Source organism: Canis aureus, chromosome 4 (assembly GCF_053574225.1).
Source record: "Canis aureus isolate CA01 chromosome 4, VMU_Caureus_v.1.0, whole genome shotgun sequence".
In the NCBI taxonomy this organism is placed as follows: Eukaryota; Metazoa; Chordata; class Mammalia; order Carnivora; family Canidae; genus Canis; species Canis aureus.
This window is the reverse complement of record NC_135614.1, coordinates 42,101,866-42,128,995: the sequence shown is the minus strand read 5'-3', so window position 1 is coordinate 42,128,995 and position 27,130 is coordinate 42,101,866. Positions and strand designations below refer to the sequence as shown.

Here is a 27,130-nt window from a genome sequence, read left to right as displayed (position 1 = left end):
AAAGATACAAGAATACCAAAAAGAAATAGGTAACCTCAGAAACCCCATATCTATTTTTTTTTTTAATTTTTATTTATTTATGATAGGCACACAGTGAGAGAGAGAGAGAGGCAGAGACACAGGCAGAGGGAGAAGCAGGCTCCATGCACCGGGAGCCTGACGTGGGATTCGATCCCGGGTCCCCAGGATCGTGCCCCGGGCCAAAGGCAGGCGCTAAACCGCTGCGCCACCCAGGGATCCCCCATATCTATTAAAGAAATTGGCTTCTCTGGTGAATTTTGTTTAGTATTTCTGAAAGAAGTAATATCAATTCTATATAAACTATTAAAGAAATTGGCTTCTCTGGTGAATTTTGTTTAGTATTTCTGAAAGAAGTAATATCAATTCTATATAAACTAGAAAGTAGATGAAGCAGAAACATTTCCAACTCATATTCTGAGGCCTTGATACCAAAATCCCTCAAACACATCAAAAGAAAGATTGCTGTGAATGTACAACTATATTCATTTGTCAAACATAAATGAACTGCATATTTAAAACTGGTGAATTTTATCATAATGTATTATACATCAAAAAGTTAACTTTTTAAAAAATTTAAATGCTAATCAAAACAAAAACTTTCCCACAAAGCAAACTCAAGGCCCAAATGGCTTAATTAATAAATAGTATCAAACATTTAAGGAAAAAATAACAGCAATCTTTCACGTTCTTTTTAAAAACAGAGAAGGTAATTCATTTTATTAGGATAATCCTAATGCTAACATCTGAGAAAAAACATTATCAAAACCGAAAATCAGGACGCCTGGGTGGCTCAGTGGTTGAGCATCTCCTTCAATTCAGTTTATGATCCCGGAGTCCTGGGATTGAGTGCTCCCTGCAGGGAGCCTGCTTTCTCCCTCTGCCTGTGCCTGTGCCTATGCCTGTGCCTCTGCCTCTGTGTGTGTGTATGTGTCTCTCTCTCTGCCTCTCATGAATAAATAAATAATAAAAATCTTAAGAAAAGAAAGAAGGAAGGAAGGAAGAAGGAAGGAAGGGAGGGAGGGAGGATGGATGGATGAATTGACCAATTACCTTCAGGTACAAAGGCGCAAAAATCCTCAGCAAAATATTAACAATCAAATCCAAGATTATATAAAAAGGATAATACATCATGATCAGTTGGGGCTTTCCCAGGATTAAGGACTGACTGAATATTCAAAAAATATATGTAATACACCACATTGACAAAATAAGTTATATAATGATATATATACAATGATATATACAAATATATATATTTAGGGCATATAACAAAATTCAAAACCTCTCCTGATTATAAACTCTCAGGTAACTCCCTCAATGTGATAAAGAATAATAAAAAAAAAAAAAGATATATATACACAAATGCACACGCCCCCCCCCACATACACCTATAGCTAACATCATACTTTTTTTCTAATTTTTTTTATTTTATTTATTTCTTTTTATTTAATTTAAAATGAATTTGCCAACATACAGTATAACACCCAGTGCTCATCATGCAGCTAACATCATACTTAATGGTCAACTGGAAAACTTTCCCCCCTGTACTCAAGAACAAAAGTAGAATGTCCATTCTCATACTCATATTTCATATAAACGTCACTAGTCATAGCCAGTACAATTAGACAAGAAAAAATAAAAAGCATAAATGTCAGAAAGAATCTAGATGGCATGACTCTACATAGAAAATCCTAGGGAACCCACAAAACAAATTAAACTAATATGTAATGGTAACAAAGTCACAGGATACAAAGAATAAAAAGGAGAAATGAAGCTACATAAAACTCAAGCCCTCAGCTTTAACCAGAAAGAATAGAACATTAGAAAACTAGAGGGGCACCTGGGTGGCTCAGTGGTTGAGCGTCTGCCTTCAGTTCAGAGTGTGATCCCAGGGTCCTGGGATCAAGTCCCGCAGAGGGCTACCAGTAGGGAGCCTGCTTCTCCCTCTGCCTATGTCTCTGCCTCTCTCTCTCTCTCTCTCTCTCTGCATCTCTCATGAATAAGTAAATAAAATCTAAAAAAAAAAAAAAAAAAAAAGAAGGAAAGGAAAGGAAAGGAAAGGAAAGGAAAGGAAAGGAAAGGAAAGGAAAGGAAAGGAAAGGAAAGGAAAGGAAAGGAAAGGAAAGGAAAGGAAAGGAAAGGAAAGGAAAGGAAAGGAAAGGAAAGGAAAGGAAAGGAAAGGAAAGGAAAGGAAAGGAAAGGAAAGGAAAGGAAAGGAAAGGAAAGGAAAGGAAAGGAAAGGAAAGGAAAGGAAAGGAAAGGAAAGGAAACAGATTCTGGGGCACTAATATACTGCTGCCATAAGCTTTCCTGAAGAGCAAGAGTAGTGCAGGATAAAATGTACAAAAAAGGAAAAGGAGAGAAATAAGCAGCAGATTTTGAAGATGGACATAAAATCACATTATGTATGAAAATACTGAGGGGTGCCTGGGTGGCTCAGCTGGTTGAGCACCTGCCTTCAGCTCAGGTCATGATCCAACTCCTGGGATCAAGCCCCATGTCAGGCTCCCTACTCACTGGGGAGGCTGATTCTCCCCCTCCCTTTACCCTTCCCCCTGCTCCTTCTCTCTCTCTCTCTCTCTTTCTCTTTCTCTTTCAAATACATAAATGAAATCTTTAAAAACAATATTGAGAAAGAGTTCTAATAGATCAACGTTGATTACAGATAAAGGACTTAAAAAAAAAAAAAAAAAGGATCAGAGATTTAAAAAAATAAAGGCAGCCTGGATGGCTCAGCGGTTTGGGACCTGCCTCTGGCCCGGAGCATGATCCTAGAGACCCAGGATTGAGTCCCATGTTGGGCTCCCTGCATGGAGCCTGCTTCTCTCTGCTGTCTCTGCCTCTCTGTCTCTCATAAATAAATAAATAAAATATTAAAAAAAAAAGTCTTCAAGAGGCCATTCTTTTAAAAAAAAGAAGTATAAAAGGTGAATAGAAGGAAGCTCCTCAACTTGATTTTTAAAAAAAATCTACAAAAAACCTAAATCTAACATTATACTTAATGGTAAAAAACTTGAGAGTTTTTATGCTAAGATGAGGAACTATTCAAGGATGTCCCTCTCATCACTGTTTTTCAATGTGGTAGTCCTAGATAACACAGTAAGACACAAAAAAGAAATAAAAGGTATATATTGGGGGAAGAGAAATGCAACTCTCTTTGTTCACTGATGACATGACCATCTATGTAAGCAAACAAACAAAACCGGACCAAAAAAACTCCTGCAACTAATATGTAATTACAACAAGGTTGCAGAATGCACAGTTAATATACAAACGTCATTTGCATTCATAAACACTAGCAATTAATAAGTGGAATTTAAAATTAAGAATACATTACTATTTACATTAGGATCTCCAAAACTTAAATATTTAAGGTATAAAGTTAACAAAATATGTGTAAGATCGATATAAGAAAAGCCGTAAAACTCTGATGAAAGATATCAAAGAATTATAATTGGAGAGATATCCCATGTTCAAGGATAAGACGACTCAGTATTATCAAGGTGTTAATTCTTCCCTACTTGACCTAAGATTCAATGCAATCTCAAATCAAAATCCCAACGAGTTATTTTATGGACATCAACAAACTAATTCTAAAATTTATGTGAAGAGGTAAAAGATCTAAAACAGCTAACACAATATTAAAGGAGAAGAATAAACCAGAAGACTGACACTTTACAACTTGAAGAATTATTATAAAACAACAGCAGTTGGGATGCCTGGGTGGCTCAGCAGTTGGATGCCTGCCTTCGGCTCAGGTTGTGATCCTAGGATCTGGGATCGAGTTCTACATCGGGCTACCAGTAGGGAGCCTGCTTCTCCCTCTGCCTATGTCTCTGCCTCTCTCTCTCTCTCTCTCTCAGTCTGTGAATAAATCTAAATAAATAAATAAATACATACATACATACATACATACATACTACAGCAGCGCTCAAGACAATGTGGTATAGGTCAAAGAATCCACAAATAGATCAATGATATAGAATACGAACCTAGAAATAGATCAATATAGTCTGCTGAACCTAGAAATAGATCAATATAGTCTGCTGATATTTGACAAAGAACTAAAGACAATACAATGGAGCAAAGACAGTCTTCTTGACCAAAAGGACTGGAATAATGTAGGAGAAAATCTAGATGATCTTGGGTATGGTGATGACTTTTTAGATACAACACAAAAAGGATAATCCATGAAAGAAATAACTGATAAGCTGGACTTCATTAAAATTAAAAACTGCTCTGTGAAAGTCACTGTCAAGATAATGAAAAAGAGAACCCTCAGACTGGGAGAAAATATTCACAAAAGACACGTCTGATAAAGAACCATTAGTTAAAAAATATAAAGAACCCTGAAAAAAATAATAACCTAATTTTTAAAATGGGCAAACGACATGAAGAGAAAACCCACCAAAGAAGATATACCAATGGCAGTAAGCAAATGAAAAGATGTTCAACATATGTCATTAGGAAATTGCAAATTAAAAAGAAGATACTACAATACCCCTATCAGAATGGCCAAAATCTAAACCATAAACAACATTAAGTGCTGGTGAGGAAGTAGAGCAACAGGAATTCTCATTCACTGCTGCAAAATGGTTACAGCCACTTAGGAAGACAGTTGGGTAATTTTACAAATCTAAACATTCTCTTACCATATGATCACACAATTGCACTCTATAGTATTTGCCCAAAGGAGTTGAAAACTTATGTCCACACAAAAACCTGCACACAGATGTTTACAGCAGCTTTATTAGTAACTGCCAAAACTTGGAAGCAATCAAGATGTACCTCAGTAGGTGAATGGATAAATTGTATACCTTCAAACAATATAATACTATTCAATACTACATAGAAATAAGTTATCAAGCCATGAAAAAATATGAAGGGACCTTAAATGCATATTACTAAGTGAAAGAAGCCAATGTGAAATAGTTATACATGCTGTATGATTCCAACTATATGACATTCTGGAAAAGTTAAAACTATGGAGATTAATAAAAAAAATATTAGTGTTAGCAGGGGTTAGAGGAAAGGAGGAATGAATAGGCAGAGCAAGATTTTTAGGGCAGTGAAACAATTCCATATGGGACTATAATGGTGAATACGTATCATTATACATTTGTCAAAACCCACTGAGTGATCAATAGAGTTCACCAAGAGTAAATGCCAATGTAAACTATGAAGCTTAGATGATGATATAGGTTCATGGATTGTAGTAAAAGTACCACTGTTAAAACTAGAGAGATTGCGCTTGTGTGAGGGCAGAAAATGTATGGGAACCCTCTATACTTCCCACTCAATTTTGCTATGAACCTAAAATTGCATTAAAAAATAAAGTATTTATCTTTTAAAAATGGGGAGAAAAGGCTGGCATCTTTTGGAAACTGACAAAAGAAAAAGAAATGCCAGGGGAAGGATTTTAAGATCCTGTACACTGAGTTATTTTTTAAAACATTCAAAGGATGTAAAGCTTCCCCCAACCAAATCTCCTACTCCCTATCTATCCCCGCCACCAGATCTTCCAGTAAAGAAACTATACTTTGTTATACTGACAAAGAATATTCTTAAACTAATAATTTAGTATATTTAACCTCAAACTACCAGCTCTGTCCCAAAAACTGTAGTACATAAGCAATCTCCAGCTACACGGAAAACAAACAAAAAAAAAAAACCACTCATATATAAAAGATGGATAGAGAAAGGGGAGACCAGAAGAAAACGGAAACACCACAAATCAGCCTTTCTTTCAGCAAGATAATTAAGCCCTAATGAGAGAGATTTCAATAACTGTTTTCCTAATTTTCCTAAAGACAATACATAGACACCTATTATGTTAGTCACATATAACAGAAGTGAATTTATTATATATCAGGTATGCCTTACTGCTGTCATGGAATCTGATCAGAAAGAGTTACTCCAAACTGAATTAAATATGCCCAAACAAGCTTTTGATGTTATTTTTTAAATGTCTTAGATCAGAAATTCAAAACAAGGGCAGCCCCGGTGGCCCAGTGGTTTAGCGCCATCTTCAGCCCAGGGTGTGATCCTGGAAACCCAGGATCGAGTCCCGCATCAGGCTCCCTGCATGGAGCCTGCTTCTCCCTCTGCCTGTGTGTGTGTGTGTGTGTGTGTGTGTGTGTGTGTGTGTTGTGAATAAATAAATAAAATCTTTTAAAAAAATTTCAAAACATGAACAGAAATGAACCAAAAGCAGAAAGAAATGAAACAAGATTTAACAGCAAAGAAACGAAATAAAACTATAATAGAAATGAAAGTAAATTACAACACCCAGTGATAAATTCAAATGAAAAATGTAGTGTCATTGAAGAAAAGCACGAAAATAACCAAAGAGAATGGAAATGAGATAAAAAAGCAAAATGGAACAGAAAGCAGTTGAAATGAGAGACAAAGAAGATCCATCTCATGTATAATTGGAGTTTACATGCGCACATAGACACAGACACATATACACAAAAAAACAGAAATATCTACATTTAAAACTATAATCTGAGGCACCTGGGTGGCTAAGCAGCTAAGTGTCTTCCTTCAGCTCAGGTCATGATTCAGGGTCCTGGGACGGTCCTGAGTGGGGATCCTGCTCCACAGGGAGCCTGATTCTCCCTCTGCCCACCCCCTCATGAATGAATGAATGAATGAATGAATGAATCTTTTAAAAAATAATAAAACTATAATCCAAGTTTTAGGATAAAGTTCTAGGGTTAAGTGAGTGAAGAAGAATGAGGAGTGACAGCTAAAAGGGTTTCCTTTTGGGGTAATGAAAACTGTGGTAATGGCTGCACAAGTCTGTGAATATACTAAATATCAATGAATTGTATAGTTTAAATGGGTATATTATGCGGTATGTGAATTATATCTCAGTAAAACTGTTTAAAAAAAAACAACCATAATTCACAAAAACTTTCCAAGAATAAGAAGAAACCTGACTGCATGTTAAAAAGGTGTCTATACTATGGAAATTAAACTCTTAGAAGTATCTTATTCTTATTAATAATTCTAAATTCTTATTCTTATTAAATTCTAAAGATAAAGAGGAAATTTCTCACCATCTGCAGTCCAAATAAATTTAGTTTTTTTAAAAAAACTTAAAAGAGAAAGAGGATTGAATTAGCATCAAACATCTTAAAAACAGCATACCAAGCAAGGCATCACTGGAGCAACATTTTCAAAACATTGCAGTAAATAAAGTATAAAGCAAAGATGTTCTATTCAAAGGCAATAGAAAAATAGTTTTAAATAAGTAAACAGGTCAGAGAACTCTGTACCCATGAGCTCTTCTTCAGTAACCAAGAGATGACTCAGAAACAAGACGCGGCTCCTGGGTGGCTCAGTTGGTTAGGTGTCTCTTGATTTCAGCTCAGGTCAGGATTGCAAGGTGGTGAGATCAAGCCCCACACCGAGTTCCAAGCTCAGTGGGCAGTCTGCTTGAGATTCTCTCCCCCTTCCTTTGCCCCTCCCCATACTCACACGTGCATGCACTCTCTCTCTAAAATAAATAAATAAATCTTAAAAGAAAAAAAAAAAGAAGAGGAGGAGGAGGAGTATATAAGAATATGTCATACTTTCTGACAAAGTAGAAATAATGAAACTTAAAAATTGGAAGGAGGAGCACCTGGGTGGCTCAGTCCATTAAGCACCTGTCTTTGGCTCAGGTCATGATTCCAGTGTCCTGGGATTGAGCCCCATATAGAATTCCCTACTCTGTAGGGAGCCTGCTTCTCCCTCTACCTCTTTCTGCTGCTCCCCCTGCTTGTGCTCTCTGTCAAATAAACAAAGTCTTAAAAAGGGGGGGAAAAAAACTGGAAGAAGAATGGATCAGAAAAAGGAAAGAAAAACAAACTGTTATATAGTTCATACGTGGGAGTTAAAGAATTCCAAGGAAGACTGATAAACTTGTTAATAAAACATTAAATTTTAAAAAAAAACAAGATTTAGAGGCCTTTAAAAAATTATAAGAGTAATTAATAGAATAAGCATACAAACCCTCCTAATTTTAAGAGAAGTTTCTGGACACCTGGGTGGGTCAGTGTGGTCTGCATCTGACTTTTGGTTTCGGCTCAGGTAATGTTCTCAGGGTCATATGATTGAGCCCTCTGTTGGGCTTTGTGCTCAGTGGGGAGTCTGCTTGAGGATCTCTCTCTCTCTTCCCCTTCCCTCACTACTTAAAAATCCAGCTCTCTCACTCTCTTTCTTTCAAATAATAAATCTTTTTAAAAGTTTCAAAAATAAAAAACACATCATAAAAAAGTAGAAGATACACAAGGAGACATAGATTAAAAACACAAGAATAAATTCTACTCCCAGTCCAAGACAGATCAAGACAAAAAAGAGTTCAAAAGAATAAATATAATCAAGAAGGTAGGCAAATCTTAGAGATCTCAAACTTTACACTATTAATAGAGACTAAATGTACTTTTCAAGCACACATGAAAAATACATGAAAATTATATTTTAGATCACAAAGAAACAGTAAATTCCATAAAGGAGAAAAATCAAATAACAAGTCTTTGATCAAAAGACAATAAAACTAAAAATGATTCCCGTAAAAATAATTTAAACTTTTTCCTTCAAAATCAATGCCCCCAAACGATCCATGAAGCTTCTGGACTATACGTCCTTTGAAGATTTAGTAGAATTCCCCTTAAAACCATGCTAGTCTGCTGCATTTCTGTGGACTAGTTCTTTGGAAGTTTCTCTGTTCTTGTCTTCATAACTCATACTTAGATGAAACAACACTATAAGGAATGCAGTTCACCCTAATTTATATGTTTGACACAGGCCCAACAATCACACAAAAAGCTTCTTATAGAAACAGGCAAGTTGATACTCAAGTTCACATGGGAAAATAAACTTACAAAAATACTCAGGAAAAAAAAAAAACATGAAAAAAGAAAGGCTACACAAGAGGGGAAGCAGCCCTACAGGCACTAAAATCCACTACTAATAAGCCATTCTAATTAAATATAAGGTACTTTTATGGCATAGGAATACACAATTACTTCAGTGTAGGGTCAGCAAGCTTTTTCTGTAAAGGGTCAAAAGGTAAATATTTTAAGCTTTGCAAGCCTCGAAGTCTCTGTCACAACTACTCAACTGTTCTGTTGTAGCACAAAAGCAGCCATATACAGTATGTAAATGAATGAGTGTGGCTGTGTTCCAAAATAATGTTATTTACAAAAACAAAGCTGAGTTTGGCCAGCCAGTCATAGTGTGCCAAATCTTGGTTTAACAGAATAGAACTTCCAGAAATAGACCCAAGTACATAACGGACGTTTAGTACATGATAAAAGTGGTATCTCACATCATTGAGTAACTTATTTTTTTATTCTTTTTCATTCTATACAGACATTTGGAACAGAGCCAGGACCCACCAACAGGCTTTACAGAAAAGTTTCATTAAACATTACATGCTGCCTCTAATTCAGTCCCACAGATGAAACCATACATATTTTGAACATAAATAATCTTGTATTTGTGTGCACTGTTTTTTTGTTTTTTGTTTTTTTTTTATTTATGATAGGCACACAGTGAGAGAGAGAGAGACAGAGAGAGAAGCAGGCTCCATGCACCGGGAGCCCGACGTGGGATTCGATCCCGGGTCTCCAGGATCGCGCCCTGGGCCAAAGGCAGGCGCTAAACCGCTGCGCCACCCAGGGATCTCTTGTGTGCACTGTTAAGAGCATATTATGCGTTACCAATCACTGTGGAAATGTCAAACCCCAATGATGAAGATTTTATTTTTTGGCATTTCTGAGAGCTATTGAGAAATAGTTGACCAACATCCCCGTATACATTTACGGCATACAGCAAGATGGTTTCATTGACATATACTGTGAAATGATTATCACAATAGCTAACATCCACTTTCTCACACGGATATTACAAAAAGAAAAAAGAATAAAGAGGAAATTATTTTTCTCCTTGTGATGAGAACTCTAAAATTTACTATCTTGGGGCACCTGGGTAGTTCAGATGGTTAAGCTTCTGCCTTCATCTCAGGTCATGATCTCCAGGTCCTGAGATTGGCCCTACCCCACATCCAGCTCCCTGCTCAGTGGAGAATCTGCTTCTGCCTCTTCCCCTCACCCCGACTCATGCTTTTTCTCTCTCAAAAGTATATATTTTTAATCTTTTAAAAAATTTACTCTCTTAACAATTTTCCTATATACTGTACAGCAGTGTTAGGTATAGTCATCGTGTTGCACCTTACATCCCTAATGAAATTTGTACCTTTTGACCACATTCCTCCAACTTCCCCACTTGCCATCCCCCAACCTTTGATAACTACAAGTCTGTTCTCTTTCTCTGTGAGTTTGGAGGATTCTGTTTGTTTTTAATATTCTCATACAGTAAAATCACAGTATTTGTCTTTCTCTGACATTTCACTCGGCATAATGCCTTCAAGGTCCATCCAAGGTACAAATTGTAGGATTTCCTCATTATTTTATATCTGAATAATATTCGTGTGTGTGTGTGTGTGTAAAATAAAACTTCTACATGCATTCACCCATGAATGAGCACTTAGGTTGTTACATGTCTTGGCTACTGTAAATAATGCTGTTATGAACATAGGAGTGCAGATAGCTTTTCAAGTGTGTGTTTTCCATATCTTATATTCCCAGAAGTTTAATTGCTAGATCTTTTTAACAAGAAGTGCTGGGACAACTTTGTTAACCATTTGAAAAAGATAAAGTTAGATCCATACTTCATAGATTATATATGAATAGACTCCAAATAGATCAGAAATTTAAACTTCAAGAATGAGACCATAAATATTAGAAAAAGACATGTGAATATCTTTAAAATCTGGATGTAGGGTAAGGTGATTTAAGTAGGAGTCAAAATCCAGATGCAATAAAAAGGAAAATATGAAAATGTGGCTAGATAAAAATTAACTTTTGCATAGCAATATTTTTTAAAACATTATAAAATCAAAAGGAAAAAAGAAAAGCTAGAAAAAAAATATTTAAAACATATGTTACAGATAAAAGGAATTCTATGCCTAAAATTTATTTCAGACAGGGAGATAAAAATTACCCAAATCCTAATAGGAAATGGAGAAAAGACTTGAACAGACTTTTTAAAAGATATAAAAATGACTCTTAGATAAGAAAAGATGTTTAGACTTACTCTTAAGAGATACAGATCAAAGCTACACATTTCTTACCTAACACTCGCAAATATTGGGGAAAAAAAAAAACTGGCAAATATTCTGTCAGTGAACCAGCAAGAAAACAGGTACTCTTATATGTGTCTAGTGGGAAAGAAAACGTATACAACCCTTTTGGAGGATAATTTGGCAATATTTAACAAAATTCCATTTGTAATTACATTTTGACCCAGCAATCCCAATTCTAGGAATTTTCCCTGAAGATACACTGTAATTAAATAACATTATGAAAATACAGGTGCACAAGGCTATTCAGTGGAGCACTGTTTGTAATTTCAAAAAAACTGGAAACAACCTATATGCCCATATTTGATACTGGCTGAATAAACTGTAGCATATCAACACAATGTAATACTATGCATCCTTACAAGGCCTCTATAGACTGATAAAGAGTAACTTATAAGGTACATTTTTAGATGAAAAAGTCAAGTGGGAAAAAAAAGCATCTATATACATCATCTTTTGCAGAAGAAAGAAGCAGAAATAAGGTAATATACATTTGTGCACCTGTTCGTTAGTACACTAAAAAAACCCAGGAAGGATAAACCAGAAACTAATGAAACTGGTTACCCAGTGGACAGAATGGGAAGAATGAGAACAGGACAGAAAGGATGACTACACCTGCTTGTAGAACGAGGTACATTAAATGCTTTATAAACTCAAAAATACAATTGACAACGATTGGGAGAGATGGAAGAACAGCAGAAAGATATAAAACTATATTTCAAATGAATTACACTTAATAGTGGGGGAAAAACTAAATCAAGTGACTCTTATAACTCAGTAGTTAGACTACAGAGCCACAAGCAAAAGACTTATTTTTTAATTATAAAGAAATATTCAGCATAATTAGTTTTTATTTTTCAGTGATGTAGTGTAGGTGAGCAATTCTAAAACTACTTAATATACATTCTAGAACTGAGTAAATATATTGTGGAAAATAGAAGTCAGGTTTCTCACTGTTAGAGAAGGGAGTTATAAAAACAAAAAAAGCAAGGGTGCCTGAGTGGTCCTCTTGATCTCGTAGTTGTGAGCTCAAGCCCCGCACTGGGGTCCATGCTGGGCATTGAGCCCAATTTTTTTTTTTAACTGTAAAATGAAAAGTGTTACAGTTTACATAAGGCTAGAATGAAATCTATAAGTTTAGACTAGAATTGGAGATATTGTGAACTCATGGTTTTTAATGTGCAGAAAAGGAGGGAAATTTTTTTATAGAGAAAGACAAAATTATACATATATTACCTAACATGGTTGGCAGAGAGGGTCTAAAAACACTCCCAGTACCACTAAGCACACCTACCACCAAGATTTAAATATCATTCTTCACTAAAAGAAACCAACGCTCCTTGGAGAACTGACTCATCCCAGCACTGAGTATAGGAAAATACAAAATGAGCCTGGTACTTTTTTGTTGCAGCAGAAAAGTAAGGAAGTGTTTAAAGAATTATGAGGACAGATCAAAAGGATATATAGGAGCCAAGTTGAAAGGGCATCCACTAACCAAATTTTGAACAGCCTGACCACCAAAATAAATAATGATAAAAACAAATCTTAACTACTGAACAAAATAGGAACCACAAATCTATACTGATATAATAAATGAGTAAATTGAAATTCTAATGAAATGAGCACATTTATACATTTATAATGTAGAAATGAGCACATTTATACAGGTCAAAATAACTTTCCACAAAATATTTAATTACAAAGGGATAGAGGATAACCATACAGTGAAGAAAGCTGCTAGACACCACCTTACTCAAGTAATCAAGATGATCACTATTAGTAGTGAGGAAAACCAAAGTCAGATGCAACGAGAAGAGCACTGCATCACTTTTGTGATATTCCTTTCAGAGATGTATAACCTAATTCTAATCATAAGGAAACAAACACAAATTGACAGATATACTACAAAATAAATTATCTATAATCTTCAGAAGCATCATGTTCACGAAAAAATGGATTAACATTTGCCTTTTACTCCAAATTAAATAGCTGGGAAGCATCCCATAATATAAGAAATCTTAAAAAAAAAATAAAAAAAAAATTAAAAAATAAAAAAATAAAAGAAATCTTACAAGAATTCCAATAATTGACTCTTAGTTTTCTAAAGGGAGGACAGGGGAGAAAGAACCTCCCGTACAACAGGGTAAATAGTCTTTATGTACAATCTATCTACAAAAATTGGCAGTTGGTTCTTTGTATTACCAGGCCATCAAACAGTACATGGTACATAGCACTCAGTAAATATGTACAAGATTCTATACTTTCTTAAGTATTTTCTGAATAACATCATTCTAACTGATGATCTCAGTTTGAAGTCCCATCATAGCACCCAGGCAATTCAGCAGGAAGGCATAGGCTGGCACACTTGCTATGTGTTTGAAAATGTCTCTGAAATTCTTTTCCTTGGCCAAGCATATCCAGGAGTGTTAGATCTTCTTTCAGTAGGCCATGCCTTAGCTGACCCAGCAAAGACTCAAATTGCTCAGAGAAAAGAGGTACCATTTGTAAAGAGGCCTGTGAATTTAAAGTATACTACTGAATTGTTAAATTTTTCCAAAATAATGTTTAATCTTATTGTAGGCTCAATGAAATACAAACTCTCTCTGGAAAACAATTTTAACAAGACAGTATGTCTCCTGGAAACATATCCGAAGTCATTGAAAATGAAGGCAAAGATTTATGCACAAAGATGATGATTAGTTTTTTAGTAATTAAAAATGAAGATTCTAAACACCCAGAAAAATGACAAATCATGTGATGTTTATCAAATACATTACATGGTAATTTCAAATTATGTCATGAGAAATGTTTTTGAGAAATTTTTAGTAATAAGACATTAACACAATCATCCTAAGCGTACAAAGCATGTCAAGTAAAATAAGCATACGAAATTATATATACATAAAAAATTCTCAACTATGTAAAATATATACATGGATCAAATACTGAGAGAAAATATGCCAAAATAATAAGAATGGCAGTCTCTAAATTGAGGATTATTTCTCATTTTCCTTCCCACTCTCATCCAAACATTCTACAATATACATGTATTACTTTTATAATCAGAAAAGAGTATTTTTAAACAAAACAAAAATACAAGCTAGTCTTCAAAGTAAGATCAACTTTTACTCAAAATACTCTTCAATTCACATGAACACTTGGATTCAAAGAACTCAGAGAATGAAATCCAAAACAGTTCTAGCTAGGGCAGCAAATACCACTACACCATATAATCCTAACAAAGCTTAAAGATAGCCATTTATTCACATTCCAATTTATTATGCCTATTCAGGAACTGTTCTAGAAAATGCATATGTTTATCATGCAGTGAACAAGACAAGACCCTTTTACTCATGATACTTAGATTCTGGTCAGGGAGAAAGACAAGGAGGGGGGAAAAACATGGGATATAATTTCAGGTAGTGCTAAGTGCTATGAAATAAAAATAAAGCAAGGTAAAGGAACAGAGTGAAAAGCAGGAAGTTAGTTACTTTAGGCTGGGTGGTCAGAGAAGGCCTCTAAAGAACAGATATTTGACCATATAAACCATTGGTTTAATAAGATAAATAGCCTATGTGTAATTGTCTTACTGTGTCATTGTTCCAAGATTTTAAAAACTCTATTTACAACTTAAAAAAACAATCATCTCTATGAAAATAGTTTCTGTTTTAAGAGGCAGTAAGATGGGATCCCTGGGTGGCGCAGCGGTTTAGCGCCTGCCTTTGGTCTAGGGCGCGATCCTGGAGACCCGGGATCGAATCCCACGTTGGGCTCCCGGTGCATGAAGCCTGCTTCTCTCTCTGCCTCTCTCTCTCTCTCTCTCTCTCTCTCTCTCTCTGTGTGACTATCATAAATAAATAAAAAATTTAAAAAAAAAGAGGCAGTAAGATATATTGGAACTAGAGAGACTAGGTTAAATCCTGACTTTGCCACTTAGCAGGTAGGTGTATGCCCTTAGGCAAGTCATAAGCTTTTCTCTCTCTCTGAATCTCAATTTTCCCACGTATAAAAGAGACATAATAGCGCCTAGTTTATAAAGTTGTTCAGAGGATTAAGAAAAATAACATATGGGAAAGGGTCTAGTAACGTGACTGGTAGAAGTTTTCATTAATTGTGAGTTCCCTATACACTTACAGTTTTTCCACATAATATGAGTGCTATATTGAATGATTTTCCTGAGGAATCACTATTGCAAGCATTTCATTATTGCACATAGACACATGTATTTTTATCTTCCAACCTTATCAGGCACTCCAAAGCCCAAACCACCTCTGATTAAATGCTTGTTAGATATTAGTGATACAAATGATACTGCCTTGACAAGATTGTTACCATTTTTACTAATGTCACACTCACCTTTTCCTTCTTCATGTCATGAACTGCCTATTTCCATTCTGGATTCCTAACTCCAAAGTTTGACCTATTCTTAGTCACTAGTTGTGATGATTGATTTTATATGTCAAAATGGCCATGGTGGCCAGTTATTTGGCCAAGCACTGGTCTAGAGGTTGTTGTGAAGGTATTTGTGGATTTACATTGATAATTGATACACTTTGAGTAAAGCCTATTATCCTCCATAATGCATGTGAGCTTCATCCAATAAGTTGAGGGTCTTAAGAGCAAAGATTCTGCGTCAAGACTACAACAGAGATATCCTGCCTGAGTTTCTAGCCTGCTGCCTGCCCCACAAATTTAAATCTTGCCAGTCCCCAAAATCACCTGAGCCAATGCTCTAAAATATCTATTTACCCATACACCCACCTACCTACTTACCTACCCACATATCTACTATTGGTTTTGTTTCTCTGAAAAACCCTAATACCACTAGCCAACCTTAGATTCGGTTTCCTTGCTTCCTATCTAAAATTTAGGTTCCAAGACAGAGTGGCTTTTTGTCTGTTTTATGCACTCTATATCCATCCCCTACATTAATACACAGTAGGAGCATCATAAATATTTGTTGCTTGAAGAAAAACAAATGAGTAAACAAAGAGTGATTTTTAATTTGGTCTTTATGCTTTCCTATGTTTTCCAGTTTTCTACACTGGGCATTTATTTCTACTATTATCACATTGTTGAGAATACAACAGTCCCCCTTATCCACAGCTTTGCTTTCTGTATTTTAAGTTACCCACTGAGAACTGCAGTCTGGAGGCAGATAATCTCCTCTGACATGTCATCAGAGTCATCAGTAGCCTAATACTAAATCACAGTGCCTACTGTCATTCATGTCACTTCATCTCATCACGTAGGCATTTTATCATCTGACATCATCACAAGAAGATAGATAAGTACAGTACAATAAGATAATCAGAAAAAGAAACCATATTCACATAACTTTTATTACAGTATATTATTAAAATAGTTTTATTATTAGTTTTTGTTGTTAATCTCTTACTATGACTAATTTATGAAGTAAGCTTTTTACTAAGTATATAGGTATCGGAAAAAACATACAGTACCATCTGCAGTTTCATACATTCACTGGGGGTCCTGAAAAGTATTCCCCACAGATGATGGGGGAACTACTGTAATGTAATCTTTTTCATTGAAGTTTGGTCAGAATTTAAAAGACCTAAGAAAGGTCGTATCCTTTAACTCAGAATTTTTCCAATGAATAATACAATCTGAGCAATTCATCATAGACGCTAAAATTTAGTGACCTTAATATCCATCAAAAGAGACTGATTATTGTACTCCCAGACAATGAAACTCTATACAGTTACTAAAAACACCCTTTTAATATGAACCGTATTGATAAAAATCAGGTTATAATTCATTATATAGAGTATAGGCCTATATATCAACAAAGAAAAAAATATATATATACATATATAGAAACAAAATGTCAAGAAGAAAAAACAAAGACTGGACACTAAAATGAAATGAGATTATGGCTGAACGGTTCATTTCTTTTTCATACTTTTCTCAAAATTTTTGCAATGAAAAAGTATTCATAAATGGAATTATATAAATCAACAGAAATACATAAAACCAGCATTTTTAGAAGTAACATAATAAATGTCTGTTAAATGAGGTATAAGACATCATTTTCATGGAAAAAGTAAAGACATTTTCTAATACAGTCTGAATGCCATTTGCTTGCTTCCCTATCCTCAAATTATACTGTTAAATCTTATCATCATGTAATGTTTTAGAAACCATAAATTAAAACTGTTAGTAACATAAGATGTAGTTTTAATTTTTCCATAGTAGAGGCCCTCTTCCATAGGAAATGTGATTTCCTCAGTGCGGTACTATATGTGAGGCATTGTAGTATCATGACACCTTTCTCCATTAAGAAAATATAACATGGAAATGATGAAAAAAAAAAAAAGGAAATGATGAGAAACAAACAACTAAAAATTTCAATTAAGAACAGAGAAAAATCAGTCTTTCAGAAAAATGTTAAAATGAATCTTTCCACTTGGCACTGAACTTTCAAAGCCAATCATCGTTAACAAAATAGTGAAACTGGCATTTATATGGAAAAGACAGCAATAAAGTGTGAGGACCACAGAGGCTGATGACTGATGAGGCTGATACTGGGGACATAAAGAACAACAAAAGCTTGAAAAGAGACTTCTGTGAGTGGGCATCATGCGATACAAGGAAGTGAAACATGAGCATATGATTTCAAATCAATGGGAAAAAAGTAAGATCAGTAAATAGTATACAGAAAACAGAATGGCCATTGAGAAAGAATGTGGATCCCTAATTCACGGCATATACCAAAATAAATCACACAGAAACTGAACAATTTAAATGCAGACCATAAAGCCATAAACCACTAGAGGAGTAAAGGACAGGAGTAAGTATGACTACATAAAAAGGAAAACTTCCTTTCAAAATTTCTTCAAAGTAAAAAGCATTAAAAATAAAACTGAAAAGCAAATGCCAAACTAGGGAAAATTATGTGCAATAAATGAGTTACTGTAATATATAAAAAGAATTCCTACAAATCAGATTTTTAAAAAACCATCAATAGAAAAAATGGAGAAAATGTATGAAGAGATAACTTATAAGAAACAGATGTCCAAGAAATCAATATGCATACATATATTTCTATCTCACTAACAAGCAAATAAATGTACATTAAATAGCATATTACTTTAACATTTTCATCTATCAAAAAAATTTTCATCTATCAAAATAGCAAAAAAAAATACAAAATTAAAATGTCTAATGCCATCTAAGGTATAGTGAAAAGCGAATCTCTCTGGGCACCTGGGTGGCTTACTCAGTTGAGTGTCTGACTCGATTTTGGATCAAGTCATGGTATCAGGATTGTGGAGACAAGCTCCACACTCAGCAGAGAATCTACTTCTCTCCCTCTCTCTCCCTCTGCCTGTCCCCCAACACTCCCCCTCATGCTCTATCTCTAAAGTAAATTAATAAATCTTTAAAAAAGAGAGAGAGAGAGAGAGAGAGAGAGAGAGAAAAGAGAATCTCTTATCCACTGCTCTTAGAGGAGTATAATTTGACCCAGCCTCTTAAAAGTACAACTTAGCCACCTAAACTATTTTTCATGGGCACACTCTTTTACCTAAAGAAATGATCACAAAAATTCTCAAAGACTTAGCTAAAATGATGTCCTATTCAACATCACTTAAAATGTCTCAAAAACTGGAAGCAGTTTTGATATGGATAAAAGGGCACTTTCAAACCAGTAATATTCAATGGAATGTCATGCAATGATTTAAAATGATGATAGAAAGTCTTAATTCATCATGTTACTATTTACCACTTTTTATCATTGGTCTAATTTTGAACAAATGTAGATTATTTTTAATAATATTTTAAAAGTAAACCTTAAACATGTTTGTGATGATATCTATAGCTTATGGCAATGACTGGACTATAAAATGGTCCGAAAAAATAAAAAATAATAATAAAATAAATAAAATAAAATAAAATAAAATAAAATAAAATTAAATTAAATTAAATTAAATTAAATGGTCCAAGGGGCACCTTGGTGGCTCAGTCAGTTAAGGATCCAACTCTTGATTTTGGCTCAGGTCATGATCCCAGGGTTGTGAGACTGAAACCTGTGTAGGACTCTCTCTACATGCTGGTGTGGACCTGCTTAAGATTCTCTCTCTCCCTCTGCCCCTCCCCCTATTCACTCTCTTGCTCACATGAGCTCACAATAAATAAATAATAAATAATCAATCGATCGATCAATAAGTATGTATCAATCTCCAGGAAAACAGTTCAGCCCTATCTAACCAGAAAATGCACCACCCACTTTGTGATAAACCACTGAGCTATACACTTAAGTGTATAGCTATACACTATACACTTTTCTATATGTATGTAGTAATTCAAAAACGGGAAAAAAAAAAAAAAGCTGTACTCTTCCTTCTCACCCCCCTTCCCCACCAAATCTGTGAATGATTGAAGTATCACTAGTGGAAGTTATTTAGACTTTATAAATCTGGGGACATGTCTGCAATATAGTGTTAAGTAAATAAAGGAAGTAAAAGGAAGGTGCTATGCAGTTTTTCTAGGGTGAGCCCATTCTCCCTATTTAAAAAGGGGGGGGGATATCCCTTAATTGTAGTTACATACCCTCAAAAAAACCCAAATACACAGTGGTAGACAGCAAACTGTTAATATTTGGGTGCAGGGGAAGATTGGAAGGGAGAGATTATTAAACTTTTCTATATTCAGATAATTTAACAATAAAACACTGATATTCTTTGATCAAGTAATTGTACTTCTAGGAATTTATTCTGCAGACATAATCATGTAAGCCTAATTAAATGTTCAATGAAATTAGTGAAGTGAAGTGCTAGGATACAAAAAAAAAAAAATGAAATGTAAAGTTCCTTCAATAGGGAATTGGCCAAATTCTTTTTTAAATGATAAACGATATAATGGAATATTGTTGCAGCTATGAAAAAGAGTAAGGTCTTAGAGGGCTTTAAATGCTGACAGGGAAGAATGGTCAACATATATTATTAATTGAAAAACAGTATGGAGGGATCCCTGGGTGGCACAACGGTTTAGCGCCTGCCTTTGGCCCAGGGCGCGATCCTGGAGACCCGGGATCGAATCCCACGTCGGGCTCCCGGTGCATGGAGCCTGCTTCTCCATTTGCCTATGTCTCTGCCTCTCTCTCTCTCTCTATGACTATCATAAATAAATAAAAATTAAAAAAAAAAAGAAAAACAGTATGTATAGTATGGTTCCATTTGTATTTTTTTAAGCTTCTGTCTAAAAGGATACTGGAAACTATTAAGTGATACTTTGGGAAGTGAGATCTGGGGTCAAAGGAAATTTTAAATGTCTTTTATAACTTTCAGTACCAATCATATTTTTAAGTCTATGAGCCATTTTTAAATGCTGACATGAAACAGTGATTTGTCAAACTCCTTTTTACTCTTTAGGCCATATTAGATTTGCTTTAAAATGCCTTGGGGAAAAAAAAAAGTTGGAGAAGAAAATGGAAATAAGAATAGGATTGATTTTGAAAAACTGTTCAAGGTTGAGTTGAATGGCTCTCTTTATTTTTCTCTATGTTTGGGAATTTCCACAGTAAAATTTTTCACATAAAATCTTACAAAGAGCCCTGCAACATAATACAGATAAATCCAGAGTAAGGCACTATGCTAGGCCCTCCTTTACCTCACTAGTAACTCCAAAGTCAAACTCTGGGACTCCAAGGGACATTTAAAACACCACTGGTTACAATCATTACCATCACTATAATAACACAGCACAATTTGATGGATTCCTCCTTACCTAACAGACAGAAGGAAGACCGTAAAACAGCAACAAATGTTCTCTCCAGGTGGCGAGTTTACCAATTGATTTTTTTAGTAATGATATTTTGTAAATTTTCTTATAAGGAGAAAAAAATGTGTTTTTTTTAATGTTCATAAAATACAACAGACTGTGCCATTAAACAATCCAGAAGGTTACTCCAAGCCTTCACAGTGGCCTCAGAGTACAACAGGATATGCAACAAGAAATGATAAATCCCCAATGTTCATTAGTAAAGAGACAAAACCAGTGAGTTGGAATAGCCATGTCTTGACATAAGGAAACAGCTTCAAACAAAAGGAGAGAACACCTGACAGGAGAGGCCATATCATATGCCTGGTCCTTTAACTTATTCTTAGCCTGCCCTGGAATGGAATCTAATACTGTTAAGACTGGAATTCCCTGTCCTTGAGTAGGCAACCAGGAAGAAATAATGAAAGAAAGAAAGAGATTTTCATCCCCTCAACAACAAGCAATCAGTAAAGGGTAGTTGTTACCTTCCCCTACTTTACAAAATCCAGAATAACTCTCTCTGTTCTTAAGATGAGGAAACTAAGGTTCAGGTAAGTTAAATAACTTACTTAGCGTCACAAAGTTACTAAAGTAGCAGGTAGAAGACTAGAAATAAGGTTTGTCTGCTCCAGAGCTAGGATTCTTTCTACCAAGCTACAGCCCATATCTAAAAATATCCTTTTATCCTGTAAGTTCCAACTGTAGTATTCTTAAACCTCTGTGGCTCACTATCCATACTGAAAGTAAGAAAAGAAACAAGGCAGCTGTCACAAAATTGTACTGATTGTCCAGCAGTATCCATACTAGAACTTGGAAGGAAGAAGGCACTAAAATTTGATTCACGTGATCCTTGCTGTCAATCCAAATCATCAGTCCTCCCCTTGAGAACACTCTCCCCAGCCGAGAGCTTGCAAATGGCATTCCCAAGAAAATTTGTCAGTCCATTACATGGAACTCTCTACATTCTAGGTGTTAGCTTTCCTTTTAACACTAGAAATAAAGGAGAATTTGTTCCAACCTAAAAATGGCAGTTGCCAAGAAATTATCACTAAGGCATGGTGACTAGAGCACTAGCTTTGTAGTTATCCAGACTTATGTTCATAACCCAGTTCTGCCACTTAGATAAATGTGTAACCTTAAGCAAATCACTTCAGTTCAGTAACTGCATATACCAAAAAGCGATCACAGATAACTTCTCCATAAGGATTAAATGAAATAACCTAGTGCCTAGATCCTGACACATAAAAAGGAGTGGAAAATAAAGGACACACAGTATCATTAACATTAGTATTATTCTTGTGCCATATTAGTCTTAGAGTCTTAGCAAATATGCTATATGGTCTGAACTCTTGATTATCTGATGTAACAATCAACGGTTTCAATCTGGAGAGCAAAACCAACTAAGATATTGATTCAGTTCAGCTTTTTCAGAGACATCCAGATATTCCAGCTCAACTGCTCTTAAAAAAAAAAAAAAAAAAAACTGTTGAGAGTTCTATTTTAAACTGGTTCACATTTTTTTTAATTTTTTAAAGATTTTTTTTAAGTGTATTTATTCATGAGATACAGAGAGAGAGGCAGAGACATAGGCAGAGGGAGAAGCAGGCTCCTCACAGGGAGCCTGATGATGCAAGATTCAATCCCAGGACCTCAACATCACGACCTGAGCCAAAGGCAGATGCTCAACCGCTGAGCTACCCAGGCATCCCTGGGTTCACATTTTTTAAAACCACACATACGTTTAGCTAACTTCTCAGTTTTACTACACACACACACACACACTCTCTCTCTCTCTCTCTCTCACTTTCTTTCTCTTTCACAGACTTTACTTGTAATTTTGTCATTTTCATTCATAGGTCTGCTTTACTACAACGCATTCCGTCAGAGTAGAGAATAAGTCTGTATTGTTCATTTTTATGTGTCCAGCACCAGTATAGGCCTTGGCCCATACCAAATGCTCAGTAAATTTCTCACAGAAAAGCCATTCAGGAACCTCACTAGCTTTAAGATTCAGGAGGGCTCATATTGGCAATGGGAATGCAATTTTTTTCACCTACAAATATTTGGCAGGCATTTCTTTTATTTTCAAATAAATAATGGCTAAACAAGTCATATACCAGATATCTCAACAGTAAAATTTGCACAAACTAAACTAAGAAGGAAAATTCTAGAAACAGCAGCATTCAAGCACAGAGGAAAGAACAATTTTGGAATCAGGCCAAGCTGGGGTTCAAAGGCCAGCTCTACCACTTAACAGCTATACATATCTCCAGGTGAAAAATGGAGATAATAACATCTACTTCACTGTACTGTCACAAAATTAATATATGTGAAGCACCAAGTACTGTGGATGGCAAGTGGTCCTTTTTTTTTTTAACAGTTTATTGAGGTAAATTAGTGATTTTTATTTTTTCAGTCTTAGCTGTTTCCTTTTCTCTCCTCACAGCCAGCAGAACCCGGAGGGATTACATAATGCCTTAAAGGGAACTACTACCTTTATTCCTCCTTTTCAAAAGGTACACTACTTCAGCCACACAGACAAGCTAACTGGCTCAAGTTCCAACTGGTAATGGGTCCAGTGTGATCATTTTAAGGTAGGTAACATTAAAGCTCTTTAGGTAACCTGTTCTCACCTGAGGCCTTCTTACAATGGGCTCACTGAGAGATGTGCAATGTCAAGCAAGAATCATCTTTGTGATAAACCAAAGATGTAGCATATAAGCCAACAGGCATTCTTTGGAAACCCAAGCCCATTAAGTCAACTAAATTGTAGCACTGTTTGCAGATTGGAAGTAGAGAGCAGGAACACTGGCCTTAAAACAGTATATGTAAAACCAATGACTAGACAGGAAGGAAATCCTCTAAGTTCTTTAATACATGTTTACTTTCCAGTCACAAACAAAACAAAACAAGAGTAATGATTTGCTCATTCCAATCAGCTGAGTACATATTTCATTTCACTGTGCTGCAGACTCTCAATCATATACTAAAGAAAATAAAAACCTAAATAAACAAAATTCCCCATACATCTCTAAAAACATTATTTGCTCCATTCACATTTCAGTGAGTATCATTCAGTATTTCACCGTATTTCAAGGTCCATTCAAGGCAAAATTTACATTTTTTTTCTTTTACATGATTTTCACTGGTAGAGATTAAATCAAAGAACTTGGAACACATTTGGGTTTCCATTTTCAACAAGGTAAGAACCCAGATTTCCTCCCACTCACCCCACCTCCAAAGAATTCACAATACTGATACTAAAATATATTGAATAATGCTTCCCACTGGTCAACTACTTTTTAACCGAATGCGAGAACAATCTGCACTTCAATCTGCACTGCAATTCTTCCCCTACTTAAATTTCTGGAAAAAAAAACTCACACGCCCCACTAAAAATTAACTTTAAACATTCAAGTAATAAGCATTTCAGAAAAACACACTAGGAATATAATGCAAATATCCATTATTTAACACCAAGGAGAGTCCATGCAATAATGTCTACCATTTCAAGAACATTTTTGTTAAAGTTACATGGCATGCAGGGAAGCTGCTTTTCCAAAGATAAATATACATTACGCTGGAGCCTCACTGGAACACCCTGGGCCCTGAGTGCTGTACTGCCTTTTAATGCAGACTCTACAACAACTGATCTTATACTGAATTTACTCTCTAGTTAATTGTGTTAGTGAGGTTCCAGTACAATTTTCTAAAGAAAGCAATTTGAATCAATAACCACACCAATGCTACTCAGAATGTCTGCTAGTAAGTAAATAAAATACACAATCCCAATATAAAAGAAATTCTCCTCCTTCCTGGTTCCCTCACTCCATTTAGAGACAGTAAACATAGGTAGGAAGATAACCTCGAGAACAGCAAAGTCATCTATGCCATCAATAATATCCCTCTAACTTATTTCCTCATTTCATTCACAGTGTTTTGTTAAAACAGGGCAGACACTAGAAATTTGATATTGCTTTTTAAAGATATAATAAACTGTGTGGAATATGCAGTGATGAAAACTGAATATAGCTACTGAAACCATACTTAATTAAATACACGTTTTCTCTAAACAGAACTTCCCCAATAAAGCCACAATATTTTCAGCCTTGGCTCCCTTAGAATCCATCCCAACAAGTGAATGCACTCCGGCCACACTCTTGCTAATAATTTTTTCCTGAGCAACCCCTCCCCACCCCCAAAAAGTTTTACTTTTATCTGTGGAATTCTCTGCCAGCCTCGGCCTGGAAACCTGGGTGGACCCTGAGGACAGGTGTCAGATCTGGCCTTTGGGAAGTGGCCCAAACTGACAATTATTGGCAGCATAAAGCTGTGACCTTTAATAAACTTCAATTTGAGATTTTATGCAATTAGTAATTCCCTCCCTACTCCTTTTTTGAAGGAGGGAGAGAAAGCATGCCAAAAGGATGAGTTTCAAAATAGAAAAATCACCACTTTAATTATGAAACCCTCCCAACTCAACAAAGAACTGTTAAAAGTAGCCAAATGGAAAATGTCAGGGTTTTGTGGGCACATGCACAACTATTAAACATGAGAATCAGAACTTCAAGGTGGGGGAGGAGAGGGGAGAATAAAAAGCAGGAGCAGAAAAAGAGGAGGAGAACTGGGCCCAGCCAAAGACCCATTTTCTCTGAGGGGCCCCTCTTGGTACTAACTCCTCTGTGTGGGGCACCCAGGCTGGAGAAAAGCAGAGGGTTACACAGAACATTTAGCAGACTTAACATTGGATTAAACACACTACTGCAAGTTTCAACAAATGTTCATGGCATACGTAAAAAACACATTTACAACAAGAAAGAAGAGAGGCACCTGGAGACATCTGACACTGGGCATGCTCTGCAGGCAACTCAGTGCGCACATGCTCTCTACCAGGTTGGCGCAGCCTAGCCACAAAGACCTTGGCACAGAACACTGCAGGATGACAAAAAGGAAGGAAGAGAAGAAGCAGTTAGAGGCCGCAACAAATCACTCCTTCACACAGGCAACTTGAATGTTAGTTGGGCAGAGGATGTACCCTTGGCAGTTTGGAGGTCAGGGATGGTGGTCCTAGACAACTTCTGAAACCCTGGGAGAGGGCCCACTTACTGTCCTAAAGAAAGGAGGTTTCTGCTGCCAATCACTAATTCCTCAGGACACAGCAAACAGAATCAAGAGGGAGAGAGAAAATGTTTAAGTGAAAACCCACTAAAGGGAACTATGAAAGTCTGAGTGTACAAGATTAGTGGTAAGACTGTGACTATAACTTCATAAAAATAACGGTTTCTAGTCTGTGTCATATAATTATAACTGCCATTGTTACATCACATACTATATGCCAGGGACTTTAATGTGTTTTCTAATTCCCATACCAGAGCAAAGAAACGGAGGCTCAAAAGTTAAATCATTTGCACGAGGACACACAGCAAAGGAAGGGACAGCCAGAATTTTGAACCTTCATTTGTCTGCTATTAAACCCACATTAATTCTACAAGACTATGATGCTTCTATTATAAAAACTCTGATCATCTGAATTTTTACCATGTAGATATAGTTTTGTACTTCCCTAAATAAAATCACAGGACACCTAGAGACATAAGGCAAAAGGAATAAGAAAGATGAGTGATAGATTGATAGATATAGGCAATAAAAGAGCTAATTAAAAACATATCTGATTTTTCAGTGACATCCACATCTCTGCCTTTCCAAAGAAAAAACTTTGGAGTGTGACGGTTTTAATTTTAGACTTTGTTTACAAAGTTCATTTGACACAAGTAAGAACTTAAAGACTGTTTCATTTACCCATTCCTACTCTCTTTTAAAAGCTTGCTGGTTTTAAGGGAATTAAGAAAAAAGGAAAATATAAAAATTAACATATACATTGTGGCTAGTATTTTTAAGCCACCAGATTATTTATGGTATTCAATAAGTACTTTTTTCTGCAGACCTAAGGTCAATTAATCTACTATGGCAAAAACAATAACCCGAGGGGGTGGGGGGGAGGGACCTTGCCTTAAAACTGAAGGTGGGTGTGTGGATTCAACCAAAATACTCCAGAAGTTCAGACTCAACATCATAAACTTGTTTAACCTAGCTATAATTAGGATGGTCAGACATCCTCATTTTCCTTGGACAGTC

The 27,130-nt window shown here is 35.7% G+C and overlaps 1 protein-coding gene across 10 annotated transcripts in view; it reads right to left on the bottom strand.

The window, feature by feature from the left end:
- Positions 1–27,130, bottom strand: part of FBXW11 (F-box and WD repeat domain containing 11) — a 125,059-nt gene that overhangs the window by 61,418 nt on the left and 36,511 nt on the right. For 5 of the 10 annotated variants that reach the window (XM_077895540.1, XM_077895542.1, XM_077895541.1 and 2 more), the window contains one exon: positions 25,826–25,927. The exons of the other annotated variants lie outside the window; for them this stretch is intronic. In XM_077895540.1, coding sequence (XP_077751666.1) covers positions 25,826–25,927 — 102 coding nt within the window. The remainder of the gene's footprint in view (positions 1–25,825; positions 25,928–27,130) is intronic. 10 annotated transcript variants of the gene reach the window in all.